Raw genomic sequence first — 20,480 nt, forward strand, 5'->3', positions numbered from 1 at the left:
CGGCATCCCACAAGATCCCCCAAACTTTGCCAGGAGTAAATTCCTGGCTGCAGCAGAATCAGAAGTAAGTAAGCCCTTAGCTGCATCCGCGGTCCCTCTTCCCCCAGTCTTAATTCTGGCCTTCCTCTGGAGCAGTGAAAGTGCCTTAAACTTTACCCTCTGGATACTCCAAGGACCTACCAGGGAGCTCAGAAATTGTGTGCAGGTTCAGAGGTACCAGCAACTTCCTTCCCGCAACTCCCACCCCATCAACCACCCCTGCCCCAACCCCAAACTTCTGGAATCCCTGCGTCTAAGTCCTTTCCCAGACACTTTCTATTTTATTTTATTGTTTTATTTTGGGTGGATTCTTTTTTATTTATTTTATTGTTTTATCTCATTTTTATTTTATAATATCTTTATTTAAGCCCCCCCGATCACAAACAAAATGATCGCAGTTTGGGTTACAAGTGACACTTTCTAAAGTCTCCAGATGTGCCCATCCAGCCGTGCCATGCGCGCGCCGGTGGTCTGGGTTGACTGCGAGAGCATCGCAGGTGCATGGGGAGGCGGGGGAAACGGGTGTCCTCAGGTGGGAAAGCCTGGACGTAGTGGTAATGGGGGGGGGGGGTCCGGGATTTGGGGGTGGGGACAATCTCTAAGCGGCTTTTGCAGCCGATCGCCCAACCCGGTGGCACCCCAAAGCAGGAATAAATAAATAAATAAAACGGTGGAAGCAGAGCGACGCCTTGCAGCGTTGCGTTTGCATTCCCGTGCGGGGCTGCGGGGGGACCGGAGCGTCTGTCCCGGGGAACCTCGGGGTTCTCCCAGGGACCTCCAGTCCTGCCAGCGGACACCCCCGCAAGGTGCCGAGGCCCCCGCCCGCAGCCACCGCCGCTCCGGGGCTGCGTGCGCGCCTGCGTGAGCGCGTGCCGCCCGGGCCCGCGACCCGCACCGGGCAGGAGCGAGCGGGGCGCGGCGGGCGGGCGGGCGGCCGCAGAGGGTCGCTCGCAGCGGCCCGGGGTCCGAGCGGAGCCGGGCTGCCGGCCGGGAGCCTCCTTGGCGGAGCCCCATGATGTCAGCGGGCCGGGAGCGGCCGCGCGACGGCGGCGGGGCCGGGGCCGGGGCTGGGGCTGGGGCCGAGGACGCCGCGCCGCCCTCGCCGCCCGCGCGCCCCTCGCCCTCCGACAGCGGCCCCGACCCCGACCCCGACGCCGACCCCGGCCTGGGCAGCCCGGCCGGCCTGTGGCTGGAGCTGGGCCCCGCGTGCCCCGGGCCGCCCCAGTGCCCCAGCGAGTCGAGCGGGCGCGCGAGCGGCGACCTGGGCACCAGCAGCAGCGGCAGCAGCGGCGCGGGCAGCAGCGTCGGGCTGTCCCCCGGCTCCGACTCGGACAGCAGCGGCGTGGGGTGCCCGGGCGGGGGCATGCGAGGCGCCCTGCCCCGCTCCTGGAGCCTCGAGAGCCTGCGCTCCACCACCGCCGGTAAGGGCGCCCCCGAACCCCAAGACCCCCGCGGCTGGCCCCGAGGTCTTGGGAGCGAGCGAGCGAGCGTCTCTCCGGCCCCGCTCCCCGCGCCTTCCCTGCCCGCCCGCAGGCTTCTCCTTTGCGGCTTCGGGCGCCTCCCTGCCTCTGGCTTCCCGGTGCCCACTTGATTTCTCCTTTCCTTTCCGTTTTCCCTTTCCTTTTCTTCCCTTTCCTTTCCTTTCCCTTTCCCGTTCTTTCCCTCTTCCTTTTTCTTTTCCATTTCCCTCCCCTTTCCCTTACCCTTTCCTTTCCCCCTTTCCCCTTCCTTTCCTTTTTTCTTCCCTTCTTTTTCCTTTTCCTTATCCTTTTCCTTTCCTTTCCTTTCCTTTCCTTTCCTTTCCTTTCCTTTCCTTTCCTTCTTTTCCCTTTCCTTTCCCCCGTTCTTCTCCCCTTCCCTTTCCTTTTCCATTTCCCTCTCCTTTCCCTTACCCTTTCCTTTCCCTCTTTCCCCTTCCTTTCTTTTTTCTTCCCTTCCCCTTATCCTTACTCTTTCCTTCCCTTTCCTTTCCTTCTTTTCCCTTCCCTTTCATTCCCTTCCCTTTTTTCCATCCCTTCCCTTCCTTTCCCTTCCCTTCCCTTTCTTGTCCCTTCAGTTCATTTCCTTCCCTTCCCCTTCCCTTCCTCTTCTTTCCATTCTCCTTTCCTTCTTTACATTTTCCTTTCTTTCCTCATCCCTTCCTTTCCTTTCCTCTCCTTTCCTTCTTTTCCTTTCCTTTCCTTTCCTTTCCTTTCCTTTCCTTTCCTTTCCTTTCCTTTCCTTCTCTTTTCATTCCTTCTCTTTCCTTTCCTTTCCCTCCCTTCCCTTTCCTTTTCTTCTTTTTCCCTTCCCCTTTCCTTTCCCACCTTCTCGCCCTTCCTCCTTCCTCCACCAACTTTTTACAAGTTTTACCTGTTATAGCTGGGTCTCTTGGGACCCTTACAGGGACTCTCATCAGCCCCCAAAATTAGTGTTTAAGGTGAGCGTGCTGTCTGCCTCTTCTAAACTGTGCTTGAATCAGAGACTGTGCCCTGCTTGCCCAAACAATATTGGAGATGATCACTGTATAAGGGTGCATTGGATTCAGTGTGTTTGATTCTCGGACTGAGGCTTCCAGAACAGAGCAGGAGCTCCTCCTAGATCCTTTGAAATAAGCCGTTTCTCCTAAATGGAATTGTTTTTACTGTTCCTGCATGCGTGTGCTCCCTGAGGTGCTACCTCTTCACATGCAGGACTGGATCTAGGAACCAGAGGAAGATTTACCCCACTCTACCCCCAAGTAAGCAAGGACGCCCAGAGTGGTTATGTGGATAGAGGTCATCTGCCCATCTACCTTTGGTTAGCTGCTAAACTGGATTCTGTCTATTTACTCTTTGCAAACGCTCGAGTTATTTTGGAGCCCCTGAGGTGAGGGCTGTGAAGGAAAACCTGCTGCTGGGAAATCGGAGGCAGGGAGGCAAATAAATGTTATTCATTCTTTTTTTTTTTTTTTTTTTTTTTTGTGGGTGATGGGGTTCAACCTGTAAAAGGCCAGAGGTGAAACAGCAGGTGAAACGGCATACCATGGGGTGGAATGGGGAGTGACAGTAGCCAGGCATTCGAGGCAGCAGAGTGTGCCCCCACTCCACCCCACTCCACTCCCAGGATTTTCAATAGAGCACGGGCCAGTTGGGGATGCTATAGTCAAGTAGAGCTTTCCTCCAGTGTGAGTATTCTGTGACTGTAGATATTGGGGTAAGATAATGCTCTAAAGTCAGAAGAGTTAGAGCAGAAAAGTGAAGGTTGCTTAGATCTCTTCATTGAGCACCCAGGGACACTCACATAGTCTGTCCCCAAACACATGCAACAGAAGTGGAATAGTCCAGCTATTGGAGTCTTCCCTAACTACAGGTTTTCTAGAATTGTGCAGACTCCCACCCCTTTTTCTTTGAAACAACTCTTTCCTTGTCTAGGGGTTGAATGACTTAAATAGAACCTTGTCTTAGAAAACCAAACTTACAGGGGCCAGAGCGGTGGCACAGTGGTAGGGCGTTTGCCTTGTAGGCATCTAGGACGAAACACAGTTTGATCCCCTGGCATCCCATATGGCCTCCCAAATCAGGAGTGATTTCTGAGCACATAGTCAGGAGTAACCCCTGAGCATTACCTAGTATGGCCCAAAAACCAAAAAGAAAAAGAAAAGAAAACTAAACTTGCTAGTGCTGCAAGTCGGACATCAGTTAAACTGGCAAGAACTCTTCCCCATTTTGCCCACATGGCTTTCCTCCACTTCTAGAGACAGAGGCAAAGCTAATCCAGCTCAGCAACCAGAGGCCCAAAGAGGCACGGAGGAGTGGTTCCAAGGTCCCCCATACTTCCTCTCTAAGTCCTCCTTGTGCTCTGGGACAGGAGGGAAGTAACAGCTGGAGAGGGCATTTACCCTAAGACCCAGGGACTCCCCAGACTAGCCCATTAACACTGAAGCCTTCTAGGTAAGAGACAATCCCTATGTATTCATGACATGAGGGTGTGGTGAAAAGCCTACAAGAAGGTTGAAAGTGGACTCAGAGCTCTCCCTGCAATGGCAGAACAGGGGTTAAAGCAACATGCAGTTGAAAGAGTTGTGTGAGACCCAGAGTGGATACTATGCCTCATCCCACATTGCTAATTCTGAAGGCTGAACCCCAGATATTTAATGAGGAGGGAGGACACTCTGGGAGCTTTAGTTTGTAGCCAGAAATCCCAGAGGCACTGAAAATGGCATTTTAAAGCACCTCTTCATCTTCATCTCCTTTGGCCAGTTCCTATTTGGTATGGGAGATCCTGCAAAAGGGACTTATGAACTGTGTGAATCCACAGGGCTGTCAGAGAAATGTATGTTTTGAACCTGTGGGTCAACTTCGAAGATTTGGTTGGAAGAGGAGCTCTAGAGGGAGAATTGATTGGGGCTGTGAAAGGGTCAGGGCCTTTCTTGAACATCATCTATATGCTAGGCATTTGCTCTGGCTTACCTCAGAGCTACATTAAAAATCCAGTATGCTATGCAGTGTCATCAGTGGGGGAAGTGCCGTGTCACCTAGTGGGTTGTGTTGTTTCTATCATCCAGATACAAAACAGACTCAGACAGTAACTCACTGACTATTGCCCAGGAAGGTCACGTCTGTTCAGACCCAGATCAGTGTAACCTGACAAGGCCTCTTTGCTGGGTTTGGATGGCGGTTGGATGAGATGCATAAGGGAAAGGCAGCGTACCGGGAGTAAGCATTATGAAGTCATACCTTGGCTGTTTGCTTGTTTGCTTTTGCCTTTATTTAGCAGTCAGCTTTTTAGTGGGTTCTACCTACCCCCATTTCAGAATTAGTACATTGAAACCCAGTATCTAACTTCCTAAGTACTTTCCCTGCATCCTGCAGCCCAGGTTTGCTCCCTGGCATTGCATATAGTTCATATAGTTACCACCAACAGTTATTTTTTGTTTTGTTTTGTTTTTGATTTTTGGGTCACACCCAGCATCGCTCAGGGGTTACTCCTGGTTCTATGCTCAGAAATCGCTCCTGGCAGGCTCAGGGATATGGGATGCCAGAATTAGAACCACTGACCTTCTGCATGAAAGGCAAATGCCTTACCTCCACGCTATCTTTCCGGCCCCACCAGGAGTTATTCTTAAGCACAGAATCAGGAAAAATCCAGGAGCATCACTGGGTATGGTCCCAACCCCCCACATAAGACTTTCCTCCTAATCAATTATAAAATTCTATGATTCTAGTCAGAACTATTGATTCATGGTGGAAAACTCCCTAGTGAATCAGCATTTATTGCATAGTGTATTTCTCAGTAATTAATCTTATGATCCTAAGATAAAATACATATATATTCGTTTCACTCTTCTGAAAGGTTGAAAATTACCTTAGTAAAATTTCATTATCATTGTTGTGATTTTTGTGATGGGGCAGATTGCTAACTATTCTTTGAAGTTGTCTCAAATCAAAAAGGCTAACACAAAAGAGGCTGAAATTGCACCTGAAGGCTGATAATGCACAAGAAGGCCTGCAGAGAACTGTAGACACTCCTCTTTGCCAAAAATATTAAATTTTCAAATGTCCAGTCTTGAACTCTATGCTATATGGTAATTTTCCTTAAAGGCAGAGTCTAATTGAGGATATTTTGGACAAAGGGAAGTTTACCTTGGCTCTTTCTTCTACTCACTGTTTGCATCTCTGCTCCTTGCACTGGCCTCCTTAGCACCCAGCTATCCTAGCACATTGCAGCTAAGGGGATTAACACTGTTTGTTTGTTTGTTTGTTTCTAGGGACCAGGATAAGAGGCAGAGTTAGTGTTTTTTGTTTTGTTGTTTCTTTGGAGATGCCAGAGATGGAAACCAGGGCTATGCACGCAAGATATGTTCTCTACCACAGAGTTATGCCTCTGACCCTTGGCTCAGACTTTCTAAAATCTTAGTCTGGATTTGTGTCTGACTGGCCTAAGTCAAGCTTCTAAAGTTCACACTAATGGCATTTTCCAGGATGTCTTACAAAATGATTTCAGTCTCCTAGGTAACTCCCCAAATGATATTGGTGGAAGAAATTGGGGACCAATGAGGCAATCTTAGAAAGAGAGGGCCTTTCTTGACCTCCCTGGTCTCCCTGGGAAGTGCACAGTGGAAGGGAAGAGGAGACAGGATTGCTAGAGTCTGTAGTAAGCAGTCACACAGTAAACACTAGTAAACCACTGTTCTACAAGGCAGTTTACTAAGCTGCACTTGAAATCCACTTGCTCTTCACAGGTCAAAACCTGATTCCCCACAACCTGAGGGAGCAGCAGCCTTAGGCTGGAGCAAGGGGTTGTTCTTCACAGGAAAAGCAAAATCTACCCTGACCTCTACCCAGGCTTCCTAGAAAAGAATTTCAGGAGGAGACAAAGAGAGGTAAATGGCTTTATTTGGGTAATACGAGGAGGAAGGTGGTGGTAAAAGAGAAAAAGGGAGAAGAAAGATGCATCCTTCTCCAAAGGTGAAGAGCATAGGGAACCCCATAAAGTAAAAGGAACAAATTTCATACCTGAAGTTGAGTTATAGGCTTCTCCAAAATAGGGATATGGGCCGCTTGCTTTCGTAAAGTTGATTTTATAGGGTTTCCCCCAAACTGACCCCACTTGGCACTTTATATCTGTGTGAGAGTCTGTTAGAATGTCATAGAGAATAAGAGTTTAAAACTTCTGATATTATTTCATGTTCTTATCACAAACTTTTGTTCCTGAGTTGTTCTTTGGGTTGACGCTGGTTTCAGTTAGGCCTAAGTTGCTACATCCACAAACTCTTCATGATTTTGGGCTTCATACTTTTAATTAAGACTGGTGACAGAAAAGCTTCTTTCAGTCACATCTTGGTTTTATTAATGCTCAGGGGTCACTTCTAGCAAGATTCCAGGGAAAATGTGGGATGCAGGGGTTTGAACCAGGTAAAACTCATGCAAGTAAACATTGCATTGTACCCACTGTACCATCATTCTGATCCCTCCATTTATTCTTCGTAGTGTATGGTTCTAAGAGCTCTGACTAATGCATACAGTCATATAACCACCTCTATAATCAAAATAGAGAAAAGATTATTTTAAAAAGTCTTACTTTTAAAGCCATCAGCCTTTACTTGGTCTTAAATATTATTGTAGACTTCTCTGACAACTTTCTTTATCATCTTCATCCCTTAGAGCACAGCTCTTCAGAGTGGAAAAAGCAAACACACTTATTAATAAACTCAATAAATACAGCCTCCCAGTAGCTTAAAAAAGTAAACAGCAAGAGTTATATGCTTGAGTTATATTTAGTAATAAATGATTCTGAATTCTATATCATTGCAAGCTTGTACATATCTGTTGAAGATCCCTTAATCTTGAAAATTATTTTCAAACAGGTATGTTCACTATTGTAAATTTGTCTTAATAATGATTCATTTTAGTTAATTAAGCACAAAGGAACATATAAGTATTATTCTTAATAATACTAAACATTTAGTAGTAGTGTCAGCTTAGACAATAACTAGTGTATATAACATTAGAAAGAACATATCTAATCTAAGAAGAATGAAATTATACCTGTATATTTTAAACATGTTACATTCAGAGAAGATATAAATCTGTTTGTTAAACCATATATTAAACTAGGCTTGTTTCTCAATATTTTGAGCTTGAGAACTTAAAACATTTCTGAGTTAGTTTCTGTCATAATAATATTTTTCTTTTTTTTTTTTTTTCTTTTTTTTGGTTTTTGGGTCACACCCGGCAGTGCTCAGGGGTTATTCCTGGCTCCATGCTCAGAAATTGCTCCTGGCAGGCACGGGAGACCATATGGGACGCCGGGATTTGAACCGATGACCTCCTGCATGAAAGGCAAACGCTTTACCTCCATGCTATCTCTCCGGCCCCAATAATATTTTTCATATTGAAAATATTTGAGATTCAATTTTCTTAATTTGTCATATTGAAAATATTTGAGATTCAGAGCCAGGAGTTCCCTGATTACTGCTGGGTGTGGGCCAAAACAAAAATCAAAAAGCAACTTTTGACTTCATTGATTTTTCTGTTTCTTTTTTAATATTTTAAACATTTCATTTTATTAATATCTTTATTTAAGCACCATGGTTACAAACATGTTTGTAGTTGGGTTTCAGTCATAAAATGTATACCCTTGGGGCCGGCGAGGTGACGCTAGAGGTAAGATGTCTGCCTTGCAAGCACTAGCCAAGGAAGGACCGCGGTTTGATCCCCCGGCATCCCATATAGTCCCCCCAAGCCAGGGGTGATTTCAGAGCGCTTAGCCAGGAGTAACCCCTGAGCATCAAACTCAAAAGGTGTGGCTCGAAAAAAACAAACAAAAAAATGTATACCCTTCTTCACCACTGCAGTCTTCCCACCACCAATGCCACCCATCTCCCTCCTCCCCACCCCCTGCCTGTATTCAAGACAGGCATTATATTTTTCTCATTCACTACCATTGGCATCATAGTTGTTGGTGTAGTTATTTCTCTAACTGTACTCACCAATCTTTGTGGTAAGCTTCATACCATGGGCGAGTACTTTCAAGCCTCATATCTTATGTCTCTGGGTATTATTACCATACTATCATTTATTTTTCTTAAATCCCACAGATGAGTGAGACTATCCTGTGTGTGTCTCTCCCCCTCTGACTCATTTCACTCAGCACAATAGTTTCCATGACCATCCATGTGTAAGAAAATTGCATGACTTCATTTTTCCTGACAGCTGCATAGTATTCCATTGTGTATATGTACCACTATTTTTTTTAGCCACTCATCTGTTGTTGGGCATCTGGGTTTGTTTCCAGATTCTAGGTATTGTAAATAGAGCTGCAATGAACTTAGGTATGCAGAGGACGTTTTTGTATTGTGTTTTTGTATTCCTAGACTATATCCCTAGGATTGGTATTGTTGGATCATATGGGAGCTCAATTTCCAGTTTTCTGAGGAATCTCCTTATTGTTTTTCAGAAAGGCTGGACTAGATAGCATTCCCACCAGCAGTGAATGAAAGTTCCTTTCTCCTGACATCCTCACCAGCACTGATTGTTCTTATTCTTTGTGATATGTGCTAGTCTCTGTGGCTTGAGATGGTACCTCACTGTTATTTTGATTTTCATCTCCCTGATGACTAGTGATGTGGAGCATAGAGTTTCTCAAAGAAATCTCTGATTATCCTTTGAATCTCTGTAGTATCTGTAGTGAGTCACCCTTTTAATTTCTAATCCAGAGACCAGAGACATAGCGCACAGTGGTAGGGTGTTTGCCTTACATGCAGCCAACCTGGGAAGAACCTGGGTGCAGTTCCTGGCATCCATATGGTCTCTGAGCCTGCCAAGGGCTACTTCTGAGTGCAGATCCAGGAGTAACCCCTGAACGCCACCCGCCAGGTGTGACCCAAAAACAACAAAAAAAAGTTCAAGAAAAAATATTTTTAATTCAGTTTATTAAGTTTCTCTCTCTCTCCCTTTCTTTGTGAGTTTTGCTAGTGGTTTATTGATCTTGTTTATTTTTCCAAGAACCAACATTTTCTTTCATTAATCTTTTAAATTGTTCTTTGGATTTCCACTTCATTAATTTCTGCTCTAAGATTTCTTATTTCTTTCTGCCTTCCTATTTTTGGTTCCTTTTGTTGATCACTTTCTAATTTTATAAGCTGTGTAATTAAGTTATTTATGCAGGCCCCTATTTCCTTCCTGATGTGTGCTTGCAAAACTATAAATTCTCCTTAGTACTGCTTTTGCTGTGTGCCACAAATTCTAATAATTTGTGTCTTCATTCGATTTTGTTTCCAGGAATCTTTTGATTCCCTTTCTGACACACTGGTTGTTCAGTAGTGAGCTGTTTAATTTCCAGGTGTTAAAGTTTTTCCTCTGTGTATCTTTGTAATTCACTTCTAATTTCAGTGCACTGTGGTCTGAGAAGGTAGCTCTTACAATTTCTATTTTCTTTACTTTATGGATATGTTTTATGGGGCGGCATGTTGTCTATCTTGGAGTATGACCCATGTGCATTGGAGAAGAATGAGTGTCCAGTTTTCTGGGGGTGATGTCTTTCAGATTTGTCAAATTAAATATTTTTCTGGTTCATCATTGGGTGCATTTGTGTTTAGGAGTGAGATTTCTTCCTGTGTACATAACCCTTGATTATTACAAAATGTCCATCTTTGTCCCTTATAGTTCTTTTAAGTCTAAAGTTTGTGTCATCTGTTATTAATATGGCCACTCAGCTTTTTTAAGGGAGTTGTTTGCTTGGATGATTGTCCTCCAACCTTTGATTTTGAGTCTATGTTTGTTCTCACTATTTAGCTGGGCTTCTTGTAGGCAGCAGAACGCTGGATTCAGCATTTGATTAATTTTGCCACTCTGTGTCTCTTAACTGATGCAGTTAGTCCATTGTCATTGAGAGAGATAATTTTCATGGAATAGAGTGTCATCTTTCTCTAGGATTTTGGTGTGTCTGTTGGGCTGTTTTGTCTTAACATAGACATTTCAGTTTGTCTTTTAATGTTGGCTTTGAGTCTGTAAAGTTTCTGAGCTGTTGTTTAACCATAAAGCTATGTATGCTTACTTCAAACCTGAATGTGAGTCTGGCTGATCAAGTATTCTTTGTGAAGCATTAATTTCTTTGAGTTTTGTCACTATATCCTACCACTGTCTTTCGGGTTTCTTATGACAGGTCTGCAGTAATTTTTTAATATATAAAATTTTTATTTAAAACTATGACTACAATTATAATTGGGTTTTGGTCATAAACAGAACACCCCCTTTACCAGTGCAACATTTCCACCACCAATGCCCCCCCTCCCTCCTTCCCAACCCTTTCCTGTATTTGAGACAGGCATTCCACTTCTCTCATTCATTAAGATTGTCATGATAGTTGTTAGTGTAGTTATTTTCCTAACTGCACCCCTACTCTAGGATGTGCCTTTGCATGTACTTTCCCTTTTTTTGGTCTTACTGCTTTTAGTATTCTATCCCTATCTATGGGGTTTGTCATTCTGACTAGGATGTGTCTTGGGGTACTTTTCTTCGCATCTCTTTTTGCTGGCATGCAGTATTTGTTTGTATGCACTCTTTAGCTCTGGGAGTTTCTCTACAATTATGTCCTTGGCTGTTGATTCTTCCTGAGTATTTTCTTCCTGGGTCTCTGGGACTCCAATGATTCTTATATTTCCTGTTTGTTTTAAAGCTCTTTTCCGATTTCTTCTGTGATATGGAGTTGTTATGCTTCTCATCTTCCAGATGAATGATTCTATCCACAGCTACTGTTATTCTGTTGAAAAGGATTTCAGTGAGGTTTTCATTTTGCCTACCAAGTGTTTCAGTCCTGTTATTTCATTCTGGAGTTTTCTTAATTCATTTTGTTTTTTGGGGGCCACACCCAGTAGCACTCAGGGGTTACTCCTGCTCTGTGCTCAGAAATAGCTCCTGGCAGGCTCAGGAGATCATTTGGAACTCTGGTAATCAAACCTGGGGTCTGTCCCAGATTGACCACATTCAAGACAAACACCCTACTGCTGTGCTATCTTTCCAGCCCATGAGTTTTCTTATTTCTATCTTTATATCCTCTTGATTCTTATATGTGGTTTGTTTAATTTGTTTTATGCTTTCCTTGAGTTCTATGAGGATCTTCTATATTGCTTCTCAAAACTCCTCATCTGAGAGACTAAATAGATGGTTGACACTTTTCAGGTCATCAGAGATGCCATCTTTATTCTCTATGCATGGTGAAGGTGGAGGACTATGTTGTTTCCCTATAGTCATGTTTTTTTTTAATTAATATCTTTATTTAAACACCTTTATTACAAACATGACTGTGGTTGGGTTTCACTTGCACTGGGGCTTATTGACTCGGAGATGTGCGCAGCTGTGCATAGGACTCCTCTGGCTTTTCCCTTCATGGATGGGGTTAGCTCACCTCTGTTGACATGCTGTCAGTGAGCTCTTCTGGCACCCACATCAAAATTCGCATGAAGGGGATTAGGCTCCACCTTCATTGGTGGGGTCAGCTCACCTGTGTTGATGTGCTGTCCGGAGATCTTCTGGACATTGGTCCTGGCAACCACATTTGCAGGTCAAAATATGCCTCTCTGTTTTGTTTTTTTTTCTTCTGTGTTAAAGATTTATTGATTAATTCTCTTATCTCTATTATTTCAACTTCTGCTTTTATGGGGTTTATTTTGTTCTTTTTCTATTTTTTTCTTTCCATCTTCAGTTTTGAAGTGGGAGTAAATAGGAGAAGTTTGCTAGAGATTAAACCCTGGGCCTCAGACATGTAAATTAAGTATTCTACTGATAAACTACATTCCTTTTTCTTTTTCTTAAATTTTTTTTTCTCTTTTTGAGTCTCCAAGTACTTCTCAAGGTCAAGCCTTCTTGTGATGGATGGGAAGGGCTTATTTGATAGAACTCAAGCCCAAACCTTTTTTTCTAATTTCTTTCTTGTTATTGAGTTTTGTTTGGGGCACACCCTTTGGTGCTTAAGTTTTGTTACCATCAGTGGTGTTAGAAATCATACCCACAGATTCCTCATTCAATAGTATTAAAGTAGTGTTTATGTAAAAAAAAATTCTTATGGTGTTGAACAAAATAACTGTTACCTCCCCCACCAATTTGCCAGTGACCCTCTACCACTGTCCCCAGTCACCTCTAGTCTGATTTTCCTACCATTTATCCCCTGCTCTAAGGAAGGCAATCAGTTTTGTAATTTAAGACTAACAGTTTGTCATGTTCAATACTATCTCTTCCCTTGTTCATTTCTTTATTCCACAGATGAATGAAATCATCTGGTATTTGTCTTTCTCTAATCATTGATTTCATTTAACATGACATCCTCCAGTTCCATCCACATTGCAATGAACCACAGATATCTTCTTTTCAAATGGCTGCAAAATATCCCATTATGTATATATACCATGGATTCTTTATTCATCTGTCATTTGGCATCTAGGTTATTTATATATTCTGATTAATGAACTTAAGGCTGCAGTAAACATAAATGTGCGGGGGCCGGGCGGTGGCGCTAAAGGTAAGGTGCCTGCCTTGCCTGCGCTAACCTTGGACGGACCGCGGTTCGATCCCCCGGTGTCCCATATGGTCCCCCAAGCCAGGAGCAACTTCTGAGCACATAGCCAGGAGTAACCCCTGAGCGTTACTGGGTGTGGCCCAAAAACCAAAAAAAAAAAAAAAAAAAAAAAAAAAAAAACATAAATGTGCATGTGTCTTTTCAAATCTATTTGGTTTGGGAGGATCAGTGCCAACAAGCAGAATCACTGAGTCATATGGGTATTCTTAATTTTTTGAGCAGTCTTCAGACTGTTTCCATCTAGTTTCTTAGGTGTGGACAATTACTTGAGACTTTTCTAATAGAAGACTTTAAAATTATAAATATTTCTCAAAACTTTTATTTAGTTACTTGTCACAAAATATTGTGGTTTTATTTTCATTCATCTTGTTTCCTGTAAGACATCCTTATGTATCAATGAATTAAGAAATTGTATTTAATTTGGGGGGTGGACCACACCCAGTGATTCTCAGGGGTTACTCTTGGCTATGTGCTCAGAAATCACTCCTGGCTTGGGGGATCATATGGGATGCCGGGGGATCGAACTGCCATCCATCCTAGGTTAGCGTATGTAAGAAAAATGCCCTACTACTTGCACCACTGCTCCAGCCCCAATAAATTGTATTTAATTTTCAGATATGTATTAATTTCTTAAAATTATAACTGTAGTTTGATCCACTTATGGCCACAGAACATATTTTTTTATGATTGCTCTCTTTAATCTTGTTTAGTTTTAAATCTCTGTGTTCTATAAAGCTGTTGATAACAGTATCAAACATACAATGCTTCAAATTCAAACCCACCACCAGTTTCAGAATCATTCTATGAATTGAACTGAGGTGTGACAGTCGCGTGGGCAGTGGCCAGAGTTTGGACTTAATAAACAAACAAACCATTTTTAATGGTTTAATGGAACTTATATATGTGAGAGTCCAGTTGCAGTGACTGTGGGATGTAGCCAGAGTTTAGCCTAAGTAAAGCACCTTTTTTGAATTGAACTAAGGTATGTCAAGTCAGCAGCAGTGACTGAGGCATGTAGCTGAAGTTTGGACTAAATAAAGTGCCATTTTGAATTAAACTGAGGTATGTTAAACCAGCAGCAGTGAGTGTGGGCAGTGGTTGGAGATTGGATTAAAAAGTGTCATTTTTCATTGAACTGAGGTGTGGGAGCCCAGCAGCAGTGGGAAGTGACTGTAGTTTGTACTAAATAAAAGTGCCATTTTAATTGAACTGAGGTGTATGAGCACAGCTACAAACACGGCTTCGGAGTAAAGTGGAGTGGGCTATGCATTTTTTTCTAGTCACAGAGCCCCAGCACACGCATAAAAACACCACACTATAATGGTCATACTAAGAAAACAGCACAAAACCAGATCACACCTTGAGACTAAAGATCCTGTTTCTGAAAACCCAACTAACATTAGCCACCTATATAGCCTCTTTGATCAGGACTTTAGAGAGAAAAATGTTAAAGCTGCTCACAAAACTCAAATAAATCCTGGAATGGACAGCTCATAGCCTCAAGAGTATATGAGAATAGAAATGAGAAAATTTCAAACAGAAATATCAGGACTAAAAAACATGGTAGGTGAAAAGAAACCCTTACTGGAAAACCTCACCGGCAGAGTAACAACTGCTGAGGATAGAATCTGTGAGCTGGAAAAAGAGCTGCAGAACTTCTCCATACAACGGAAGAGGCTAGATGGAAGGCAATAATAAAGCTTAGAGCAGAAATGAATGAACTGGAAACCCAAAATACAAAGTGATTAATGAAAGCAAGAGTTAGTTCTCTGACAAACAAGATTGGTAAGCATTAAAAAAAATCATAGGGGGATGCAGCAATAGCACAGCAGTAGGGCATTTGCCTTGCATGCGGCCAACCCAGGATGGACCCCGGTTTGATTCCTGGCATCCTATATGGTTCTCCAAGCCTGCCAGGAACAAATTCTGAGCACAGAACCAGGAGAAATCCCTGAGCATCAGTGAGTGTGCCCCGCCCCAAAAGAAAAGGAGATACTAGAGATACTATAGAAATTTAAACTGTAATCAGATTACATTGAGAATCTTTATGCCACAAAACAAAGGACCTAGAAGAAATAGATAAATTCTTGAACTTCTGTAACCTCCCAAAGTTGAACCAATATTACCTGGAATATCTGAACAGACCTATCACTATTGAGGAAATTGAAATGGTAATCAATAGGCCTCCCAATAATAAAAACCCGTACCTATTCAATTGGATTCACTAGGGAATTCTTTCAGACCTTTAAAAAGGACCCACTGCCAATTCTTCACAGGTTCTTCCAGAAAATTGAAGAACAGAAACACTCCCAAACAGTTTCTATGAAGCTAACATGACTATGATACCAAAAACAGACAGGGATATGAGAGGAGGAGGGTATTATTGATGAACATAGATGCAAAGATCCTTAAAAAAATTAGGAACTAGAGCCCTATGGCTCATCAAAAAGGTCATACACATGACCAAGTAGGATTCATTCCAGAGATTCAGGGATGATTTAACATACACAAATCAATTAATATAACACAGATTCGAAACCAACCTTAAAGGAATAACAAAGGTGCCTACTTACAGCAATACATATATATCAAGAGAAGGAAAAAAATATAAATCAGATGATCATATAAATAGATGCAGAGAAAGCATATTGCAAATTAATACCCATTCATGATAAGAACTTTCAACAGGATGGGAATGGAAGGAACTTTTTTTTAATATAGTCAAGGCTATTATTACAAGCCTATGAAAAATAAACTCAATGGCAAAAAACTAAAAGCCTTTCCTCTAAGATCTGGCATAGGACAAGTATGCTCCCTCTTACCCCATCTATTCAAGATAGTACTGGAAGTACTTGCCATAGCAATCAGGCAAGCAAAATATATCAAGTGCATCCATATAGGAAAGAAAGAAGTCATGCTTTCACTGTTTGCAGATGACATGATACTATATTTAGAAAATCCTAAAGATTACTAAAAAGCTTCTATAAACAATAGATTTGTATTTTAAAGTTGAAGGCTACAAAATTAACACACAAAATCCTTGGCTTTTTTTATATATGAATAGTGAAAGAGAAGAGAGAGACATTGTAAAAGCAATCTCATTCACAATTGTTCCTCAGAAAATCAACTACCCTTGAGCCAACTTAACCAAAGAGGTAAAAGATCTATACAAATAAAACTACATAACACTTTCAAGAAATAAAAGATTACACAAAGAAATGGAAACATATATCCTGCTCGTGTATTGGGAGAATTAACATCATTTAAATGGCAATACTTCTCAAAGATTTAATGTAATCCCTCTATGGATACTTGTGACTTTTTCAAAGAAGTGGTTCAAAGTCTCCTGAAATTTATTAGGAACAATAAATGCCCATGAATAGTTAAAGCAAGCTTTAGGAAAAAGAAGATGGGAGACATCACTTTTCCCAACTATTAAGAAATATCAAGAATAAAATGAACTCAGACCTCTTCTTAACACCATCCACAAATGCCAAATAAAAGTGGATGAAAGAACTTGATATCAGATCTAAAACTATAAGGTACATAGAGGAAATTGTAGACAAAACATGCAGTGACAGTGAGACTAGGGCATCTGCAAGGGGGAAACACTACTGTCCAAACAAGTGGAAGCAGATATAGGAAATGGGGCTACATTAAACTGAGAAGCTTCTGCACTTCAAAGGAAACATTGACTAGAATACAAAGACTACCCATGGATTGGCATAAACTACCTCCTTAATACAATATCTAAGATATATAAGGTACTGACAGAACTTAACATGAAAAAAATATCTAACCCATCCAAAAAATGAGGAGAAGGAATAAACAGACATTTCCTCAAAGAATACATAGGCCAAAAGGCACATGAAAACATGTTCAACATCACTAATTATCAGGGAGATGCAAATCAAAACAACAATAAGGTCTCATTTAATGCCACAGCGACTGGAACACATCACAGAGAACAAGAACTACCAGTCCCGGGCCCAGAAAGAGAACACAGCGATGTTGCCTTGCAGTCAGCTGATCCCAGGACCTACAGTGATTGGTTCGAATCCCGGTGTCCCATATGGTCCCCCGTGCCTGCCAGGAGCTATTTCTGAGCAGACAGCCAGGAGTAACCCCTGAGCACCGCCGGGTGTGGCCCAAAAACCTAAAAAAAAAAAAAAAAGAACTACCAGTCCTGGTATGAATGCAAGGAGAAAAGAACTCACATTTACTGATGGTGGGAATGCCATCTAGTTCTGTCTCTCTGTAAAACAATATGGATATTCCTCAAAATACTGAAACTTGAACTTCCATATCATCCAGCAATACCACTCCTTGGTTAATACCTGAGGAACACAAAACTACAATACAAAAATGCCCTCCTATTTTCATTGCAGCACTATCTACAATAGCCAGAATCTGGAAACAACCCAGGTGTCAAAAAAACTATGGTACATCTATAAAGTATATGGAATACTATATAGCCATTAGGAAAAATGAAGTCATGAAATTTGCTTATACGTGCATGGACATGGAGATTATTATGCTGACTGAAATGAGTAGAGGGAGAAGGATAGATAGAATAATTGCACTCATATCTGAGATAAAAGAAAAATAAAAGACAGTATGGTAATAATCTCCAAAGACATTAGAGATGGGGATCAAGAGGGCCAGCCCATGATAGGAAGCTTGCCACAAAGTTAGAGTAGAGAATGGGCAAACTCTACATGGCAATGAGAGTTGGAACTGGTCACCTTGGACAAGAACTGGGTGCTGAAATGGGATAAAGTTACATCCATGGCACTCCTTCATTAACAGTAGTGCAAATTGCAGTGCCAAAAGAGGGGGAAAAAAAGAGAGATTAGTAAAATGCCTGCCCCCAAGGCAGGCAGGATAGGGTAGGTGGGAGGGAAATGGGGACTTTGGTGGCAGGAATTGTACACTGTATTGCAGATCAAAGTGTCTAAAAGGAAGTAAAACAGGAAATTCACACTGGTAAAGGTCATTGTACATTGTATGACTATAACTCAATCTTAACTTTATCTGTGAAAAAATTTGTATTATGAACAACTTTGTAACCATGGTGTATAAATAAAAAAAAGTATTAATCTTTCTACCAATGACCCCAGGTTTTCTCCCTCTCATCCTACTTCCTTAACAAACTTAAAAAAAATTGTGTTTATTTTTGTTTGGGTCATATGCTTGCCCTTATGTGGACTGTTGTGATTTTAATGTGCATGATGACCTTACCTCTACATTCCTAAAATGTTCAAGATTCCTTATGGTTTTAACGCTGGTTTTTTGTTTGTTTGTTTTATTGCTTTTCTTTTGCTCAGAATATTATTCATTTCTGTAAATTTTCATTGTAAATTTAATTTTCAAGAATTATTTTTATTTATTTTTATTTTCTTAAAGGGTACAACCCAACAGTGGTCAGTCAGTGGTTTAAGTTGTTTAAGACCACTCCTGACAATGCTTGTTCTATGATATGGGCCTGATGGTTCAGTGCTTAAGTGGCATCAGGATCATCAGGACCATTTCCACCAGAACTAGGGGCCTTTGTGTTACCTAAGATAGAACTGAAAACCTCACACTTGCAAGGCACATGTTCTATCATAAGCAGTATCTTCCTGGCCCCAAGATTACTTTATTTTTATATAAGGAAAATAATTAGAAGTTAATTAAGAGCTGAGCAGATATAGAGAGAGCTCAGATACCAGGTGTTGGAGTAATCAACTAAAATATACCAATATGAAAGTAGAAGTCAAGCCTTGATTTACTCACTGCAGCAATACAGGAGAAAAAGGTAAGTTCTGGTATACCAGAGCTCCCTCCCATTTCTCAGTGCAAATGTGGAGACTGTCTCATTGCATAACAAGACTTAGTTTGTCTTATGCATGGGAGACTAGGCTAGTAGAGTGGGAAGGACTCAGAATGGGAGACATGAGCTCCTGGATCTCCCCTCTCCCTCCAGCCCAAAGTTGGTCACAATAGATGCATCTGAACAAACCCTCTCTTAGAGCACACATAGAGCTTTCAGAACAGGCTGGGAAAACAGCTCAATGTGGAAGCATAGTACACGGGGCGTACCTAAGACCTTGACAGCAACACCCTTCAGAAATTATTTTGCTGGTACAAGGGCTGGCCTGGAGTCTGCGTAAGGAGGATCACTTGTGGTGGCAGCATTTGATGACAATCGAAGGGCATATATAGGTTTTGTTCAGGAACCAGACTACATGGAAATTTGTAGTTCTACCAGTTCAAAACAGGAAGGTGCTGAGAATCAGCCTCAATGGTGAAAAAGACTTGGAAGTAAACGCCAAAGAATATTGAAGTACTAAGAAGTAGAAGTAGAAGCAGAAGTAGGAAGAAGTATTGCAAGATCTTGATAAGGGATTGATGTCATTGATTAGGTTTCCTAAGAAACAGATGGATTTTTTAATGTCCCGGATTTCTCTATTTGTTTGTTTTTGGACCATATCTGGTGGTGCTCAGGGATTACTAGTGGTTCTGCCCTCAGGAATTATTCCTGGCAGAGCTCAGTGGACTATATGGGATGTCAGGGATTGAACCTAGGTCAGCTCCATGCAAGGTAAATGCCCTACCCTATGGACTATCACTTTGTCCCCCAGGATATTGATTGGTAAATATTTTGGGGATCAGTTTTCATGAGAAAAGAAAAGGGAGAAGTCTACCTAGGTTGCAGTGCTAGAAATGTCCAACATCTCCAGTCCTCAGGAGCTAGAATAGTATTTTGGAATTGCCTCTATTAGGACTGAAATGACTAAGCCTTCATCCCACCATGGAACCTGCCTGGGAACCTCTACAGAGCTTAGGGCCTTAGTATCAGGTGCTCTCGGGAGCTACAAATGTCCCTGAGACATTTGTTATCATCATTTCAGTGTCATCATAACAGGACTTTTATTTAAAGAGGATATGGATGACGACTGAGAGCAGAAGAGGACTCAGGGGGATAGTGCAGCTGTTAGGGTATATGTTTGGCCTTCTGAGCACTCCCAGAAAGGTCACAAGGCAACACAAAAGTATCAGTAGAGGGGACCACAGCACCACTTCATCCTTGAGCCCATATATTGAACTGCTGGCCTGGTTATCATAGTATCACTAGGCAGAGCACCTTGTTCCACTTAGTACTGATTGAGGGCCTAAAATGACGGAGGGAACACAGAGAGAATTTTAAGTGGCTGTCTTATGTTGATCACATCACTCAACTGATAAGATTTCTATGCTGGGAAACAGCTGGACTCACCACTGTACCAGCATTGCTGCTCAGATTTCCATGTTGGCTCCATTCTATCTGCCTCAAATCTGAGATTCTTGTTTGATTTCCATTCAGCAAATGAGAAAATGACCCATGTGGAGGTTGTTCAAAGCAATTAGCAAGAAGTGAAACTAGA

The 20,480-nt window shown here is 42.1% G+C and overlaps 1 protein-coding gene across 2 annotated transcripts in view; it reads left to right on the forward strand.

Annotated features, from left to right (window-relative positions):
• The window catches only part of ARHGEF4 (Rho guanine nucleotide exchange factor 4), a 104,106-nt gene that overhangs the window by 28,353 nt on the left and 55,273 nt on the right, over nucleotides 1-20,480 (forward strand). The window contains exon 1 of one of the 2 annotated variants that reach the window (XM_049768280.1): nucleotides 1,303-1,460. The exons of the other annotated variant lie outside the window; for it this stretch is intronic. Within the exon in view, the coding sequence (XP_049624237.1) occupies nucleotides 1,403-1,460 (58 nt within the window). The 5' untranslated portion in view covers nucleotides 1,303-1,402. Of the gene's footprint in view, nucleotides 1-1,302; nucleotides 1,461-20,480 lie in introns of those variants that run through there. 2 annotated transcript variants of the gene reach the window in all.

Source organism: Suncus etruscus, chromosome 2 (genome assembly GCF_024139225.1).
Source record: "Suncus etruscus isolate mSunEtr1 chromosome 2, mSunEtr1.pri.cur, whole genome shotgun sequence".
Taxonomy (NCBI): domain Eukaryota; kingdom Metazoa; phylum Chordata; class Mammalia; order Eulipotyphla; family Soricidae; genus Suncus; species Suncus etruscus.